The 6,501-nt window shown below is 38.2% G+C and overlaps 1 protein-coding gene across 1 annotated transcript; it reads right to left on the minus strand.

Moving 5' to 3' along the window:
- Positions 1 to 287: 287 nt before the first annotated feature.
- LOC119614493 lies at positions 288 to 6,219 on the minus strand. The gene is made up of 2 exons (XM_037970617.1): positions 2,392 to 6,219; positions 288 to 596 (listed from the first exon to the last, which is right to left on the minus strand). Exons 1-2 carry the CDS (start codon positions 6,217 to 6,219, stop codon positions 288 to 290), a joined length of 4,137 nt encoding a protein of 1,378 aa, XP_037826545.1.
- Between the last annotated feature and the right edge of the window lie 282 nt (positions 6,220 to 6,501).

Consider the following 6,501-nt stretch of genomic DNA (forward strand, 5'->3'; position numbering starts at 1 on the left):
TGCTTGTGTAAAGGTCTCCACCAATTTCCATGGAGACTGGGTTGTTGGAGTAAAACTCCGGGTCAGCCAGCGATATGCGACACAATTTACTTTTAATTGTTTCGTCCATGGGGCTTGGATATGGGGTTTTTGGCAGATCCTTAACCACCTCCATGCAAACCTCGTATCGGAGGCTTGAGGAATAATTTGGTGCAATTAACACCTTCACAAACACCTCTTTGTCGATTTTGAAGGGAGCTAGGGAACTTTCACTAACAAAGACGGCTGCTATTCTAGACTTAGTCAAGCTAGGATTTAGTATTGCCCTTGCCCGCCGACTTCCTACCTGCACAACTGCTGTAGGAACAAACGTTTTCATCATCGACGTTGTTGACGCAGTAGTGCAATTTAACTGCGGTTTTGTATTTCTCCGCCAAGTTCATCTTTTGGAACTTTCGACAGTTTGTTAAGCTGTGATCGGCTTGACAAATACCGCAACCAAAATGGCGTTTTGGTTGACGTTTATCGTTTTTGCGGTTGGGTTTGGGCCGAGATCCATTGCGGCTGGAACGGTTGGAACGTCCTTTACGATTGTTGTTGTTATTGGGTGCCATATTCTGTATAAAAGAAATTATGTGTGAATGAATGAAGTGTAATGAATGTGTTAGTGGGTTAGGGTGAAGAGTTAAACGATTCATAATAAATTTGGGTTAGTTAGGGTGGTTAGTTGAGCTAGTTAGTGATGATATTGTTATTTTGGGTTAGGGTTTGAGTAAAAGTATTAGACTAATTAGCGGGTAAAACAACAATTTTAGTAATTGGTCGGGTTAGAGTTCCAGTTGAAGTTTGTAAGTCAACTACTCTATTTCTACCATCAGAACCAGGGTGTGTTTTGGTCACACGTCCAAGTAACCATTCATTGGGTGCTAAATTGTCTTGTCTAATTACTACAATATCACCTATTTCAACTTCTCGGGTAGGGTTTTTCCACTTATATCTTTTATGGAGCTCTTTAAGATATTCATCTTTCCATCTTTTACAAAAGTTGTGATGTTGTATCCTTAATTTTTGCCATCTGTTTGCCAGGGTTATATTATCACTGCTTGTGTCGGGTTCTGCAGGGGTAAGTATGGGTGAGCCAATTAAAAAGTGTCCAGGGGTTAACGGGTTAAGATCCTGAGGGTTTTCACTTGACGGGCTTAAGGGTCTCGAGTTTAGACATCCTTCTATTCTGGCAAGGAGTGTAGCTAGCTCTTCAAATGTATATTTTAGGGTATTTATTTTCTTCAAATGAGCTTTAAAGCTTTTAACTCCTGCCTCCCATAAACCGCCCATGTGTGGTGCACCTGGGGGTATAAAATGCCACGTCAAATTCTGAAAACTGTTGGTAGATATAACGGAACCTTTCAATTGCCTGATGAATTCCTGTCGCTCTTTCTTCAATAGCTTACTAGCTCCAATGAAATTTGTCCCATTGTCCGAGTAAATGGCGACAGGGCATCCCCGCCTCGAAAAAAATCGAGCGAAGGCTGCCATAAAGGCTTGGGTAGACAAATCAGATGTTGGCTCCAAGTGGATGGCTTTTGTTGCAAAACAAACAAAAACACAAACGTAACCTTTCGTTATTTTACAAGTTCTGCCACTATATGCTTTGACGTCAAATGGTCCTGCAAAATCAACTCCAACATTTGTAAAAGCTTTATCAATTTGGGTTCTTTCTGGTGGCAACGCCGCCATAAATTGGGTTGTTTGTCTATTCCTATATCTTATGCAGGGTGAGCATTTGTTAACAACATTACTAATCAGATTCTTAAGTTTCGGAATCCAATATCCTGATCGGATTATTCTCAACATAAGTTGATTTCCACCATGCAGGGTTACCAGGTGGACGTGTTGTACTAGTAATTTAGCAAATGCACTTTTATAGGGTATTAATATTGGGTGTCTTTCGGAATAGGACAAACTGTTGGAATTTGCTAGTCTACCATTTGCACGCATTATCATTGCAGAATCTAAAAATGGAGTTAGGGTAAGCAGGTCACTTTTGTTGGGTATAGGGTATTTTCTCTTCAAACAGTTATATTCGTTGTTGAAATATTCTGTCTGACAAAGAATAATAAGTCTATCACGGGTAGATTTGATCTCTGACGCATCAAGTTCAATACTTGGGTGGGTAGTTAATAAACGTAGTCTATCATTGACTAGTTGTGGGTTATTTCGATCAAGAATAATTCTATCATTTCGAATAGTATAGTTCCGTTTATACGATGCGCGATCACAAAATCGATAGACATATGTCATTACTCTTAGAGCTTTTGACAATTTCGAAAATCTTGATAATATATCTGGGTTTTCTGTATTCGTATTTAAGGTAGGGTGGGTATTAACTGTCGTAGCAAACGACTGACTAACTTTAGCTTCAGCTTGAGTAATAAAGTGTTTATTTGTTGTTGGCCACTTCGACGCGACTTCTTTCAACCACGATGGTCCATTCCACCATAAAGTGTCATCTTTTAACTCATCAGCATTACATCCTCGGCTAGCAACATCGGCAGGATTATCGTGTGAAGCAACATGATTCCAGTTATCTACTCCTACTGTTTGTAGAATTGTTGAAACTCTGTTTGCCACAAATGTATTCCACGAGTTAGGGTGTTTACTAAGCCAGGCCAAAACTATAGATGAGTCGGTCCAGAAATACGTCTGATGTAAGGGTAGGTTGAGTTGGGTGAGTACATTGTGTGTCATATTTGCCAACAACACTGCACCACAAAGTTCAAGTTTTGGTAACGTGATTACTTTGATTGGCGCAACTCTCGTCTTAGCGAAGAGTAGGGTTACGGAATTAGGTCCGTCTATGGGTGTTACTCGTGCATATAGACATGCAGAGTATGCCTTTTCAGAAGCATCTGAAAAACCATGAAACTCAATTTTTGCTGAAGGTGAAAAGTTAATCCATCTTGGAATACGAATTCTATTAATATTATCGTAGAACTGCAAAAACTTTTGCCATTTTATAAGGGTGAGTGGGTTAAGACATTCATCCCAAGCTGTATTATCTTGCCAAATTTGCTGCATAATAATCTTGGCAGATATAACAATTGGCGCTAACCAACCAGCTGGGTCAAAAAGACGAGCAATGTCTGATAACACAGTTCGCTTTGTGTATGCTGATTTTCTTTCAATTAAGGGTACATTAAAGAAAAACGTATCTTCCTTAGCGTTCCAACGAATGCCTAACGTTTTAGCATTATTTGATTCGGGTAGGGTGAGTAAATCAACATCTAGTAGATGTTCTTCGGGTAAATTGTGTAATAATTCCTTTGTATTGGAAATCCATTTTCTTAAAGGAAAACCAGCAGAGTCTAGAGCCGCGATCAATTGGGTTTGAGCTTTTTGAGCTTCTTCAATTGTGTGACCTCCGGCTAAGACATCATCAACATACATGTTGTTTCGCAATATTTGCGAAGCTATAGGGTGGGTATTTTGAATGTCGTCGGCTAATTTGTGTAGGGTTCTAATAGCCAAATATGGTGCACAGTTAACACCAAATGTAACTGTTTGCAGTTCATAATCTTGAATGGGTTCGTTGACGCTTTTACGGAATAATATCCGTTGGAAGGGTGTGTGGGTAGGGTTTAGCATAATTTGCCGGTACATTTTTGTAATGTCGGCATTATAAACTATCTTGTAAAAGCGCCATTTCAAGATAAGTACAACTAAATCTTGTTGTAGGGTAGGACCAGTGTGTAGGGTATCATTAAGACTGTTGCCGTTCGAGGTTTTGCTAGATGCATTAAATACAACTCGAACTTTTGTCGTAACACGATCAAGTTTAACAACAGCGTGATGGGGTAAATAATAATGGGTGTTTGAAGGAATGTTTGGGTTATATTTAATTGGTTTCATATGACCTAAATCGATATACTCTTGTAGGACGTTATCATATTCCATTTTAAGCTCTGGCTTTTTCATTAAACTTTTCTCGTTACGTAGAAATTGAGCCATAGCAACGTGTCTAGAGTTTCCTAACTCAACAGGAGGGTATATAAATGGTAAATTTACCTGATAACGGCCATTTGGCAATCGAAGGGTAGTGGTCTTGAAAGTTTCTTCACATAAAGAACTTTCTTCTGAAACTTTGGGTTGGGTGGGTACATCTTCAATTTCCCAGAACCTGGTCAAAACTTTATCAAGCGTGACTGAACTGAAGTATGAAACTAAGGGTTGGTTATTTTGCGAATTCTGAACGGGTCCTGTTAAAATCCAGCCAAACTCAGTTTCCTGAGCTATAAGGGTATTAAGTAAGTCTTTTCTGACTCCAGATTTTAGAATCTGTGGGTAAAAATCGCTGCCAATAATAAAGTCGATAGGTCGGCTTTCATAGAACCTTTGGTCAGCTAATTGAATATTTTCCAAATCTTGTATTAGGGTTGGGTTTAAGTTTTGAGTGGGTAAGTTTTTGGTTAATGTTTTTACAACAATAGCTTGGATATTCAATTTAAAATCGTTTTGGGTGTTTGAGCGCAATAAAACCTGACACAGTTTATTTGAACGAGCTGAAACTATTTCGTTTAATCCTGAAATTTCAGCAACTATGGGTGTAGTGGGTAATTTTAGCTTCCTTCTCAGTTTATCTGTGATAAACGAGAAGTCTGAAGCTGGGTCAATAAGCGCTCTAGCTGGAAATAATTCACCTTGAACTTCAACATTCAGAACTGCAGTTCCTAATAACTTTGTTCTGTCATCTATGGGTATGGGTTTGCTTGATTGGGTGTGGGTTGAGAAAGACTGTACTGCGTTTTGTGATGTTGACGCCTGAGTATTTTCAACATGTGGGTTAGGGTTAGAGTTCGGCTTGTGTAAAAGCGAATTATGTTTACCGCCGCAATATCTACACTTAAATGCGCTATAACAATCTTTTATGACATGTCCAGTAGCTAAACAATTGTAACAAATTCCATTCTCATTTACAAATTCAATTCTTTGGTTTAATCCTAAAGAATTAAATGAAGAACATTCTCTTAGGGTGTGATTCTTTTCACAAAGTTTGCAAATTGACCCATAGAGTTTAGTTTGGGTGTTTTGGGTATTTGGTTTCTTTTGGGTATTTTGGGCATTTGCATTCTTTTGGGTATTTGAATTGGGTATATGGTTTGGGTTAGAGAATTTTTGTTCATTTTGAGGTTTGGGGTTTGGGTGGGGTTTCTTTGAAGAATGGGTTACATTGTGAAACGCTTTGGCTCTTCTGTCAGGGTTATATTTTGTTTCAGTAAATTGTTTGGTTTTAGGGTGGGTGTTAGGATTCGAATCTGGAACATCGTTTACTGATGTAAGTTCTTTAAAAGTGTTCGTTAAGAACACATCAAGATTCGTCCAAGGCGGCATTTCAGCGCTATCATTGAGAGTTTTTTCAAACTCTCTTCGGGTTTCTTTGGGTAATTTTGATAAGCAAAGATATACAAAGATAGGATCCCAATTATCCGTATCAATTTCTAATGAATTTAAATTAGCAATACAACAATTAATCTTTCTCTGAAGCTTTCTTATAGAAGCACTGCACATGGTGCTTACTGTGGGTAAATTAAAAAGTGTTTTCAATTGCGCATTGATTTGCATTCGTCTATTTTCAAATTGAGAGACGAGTTGGGTCCACGCAATGAGAAAGCCATCATTAGTTAGGGGTGCGTTGTCAACGATTTCTTTGGCTTCGCCGCTCGTTTTTTGCTTAAGATAGAAGAGTTTTTCAACTCCACTTAAGCGTGTGTTGTTACCATAAATGGCCTTAAAAAGATCCCGGAAAGAAGCCCAAGATTTAAAATCTCCATGAAATGTAGGCATATCGCATGGGGGTACATTGAAGGCTACAGAACTGCTGGGTTGTGGGGGTTCGGGTAATGATGGTCGGGTTTCGTTTGCCTTCGTGATCTCCTCAATCGATTCGTCGATCGAGATCATGCTTGACCTATAAAAACCTTTAGCAGATCTAACTTGTCTAACGACTTCACTTAAATTTATGGCTTCAGCCTTCTTAGGGTCAAGAATATCGGCGGATTCTCTAACTTGGGTGAATTTACGGTCAATTTTAGCCCATAATTCACTTAATTCCCGTTTTTGGAATTTAAGAGCGGGTAGAGATTGGAAATTTTCCGGGGTAGCGCGATAATCTTCATCAAACGATTTTAAATCTGTTTGGATGTATCTTAATAAATCGGCGACAACAGATTCTAAAGTAGACATATTGGGTAATTTATTTAAAAATCTACAAAAAATTTGTAACAGCAAACTTAAATTTCCGACAGGGTATTTTATGTGTGTATGGGTTCGCTACACAATTCGGGTGGTAATATTAGCTTAATCAAGCAATATATAAAAATATTTCCAAAAAAGTTTTTAATAGGGTGGGTGGGTGAGTGGGTTTTTGAATAGAAAATATTTTTATATTATATTGCTTGACAAATAAAACTAATATAATACAAAAAAAATGGAAATTTAAATATTATTAGTAAGTTGTAAAAAATA

Source organism: Lucilia sericata, unplaced genomic scaffold (assembly GCF_015586225.1).
Source record: "Lucilia sericata isolate MDLA Ls3-8-SP2 unplaced genomic scaffold, ASM1558622v1 Contig000042F_arrow, whole genome shotgun sequence".
NCBI lineage: Eukaryota > Metazoa > Arthropoda > Insecta > Diptera > Calliphoridae > Lucilia > Lucilia sericata.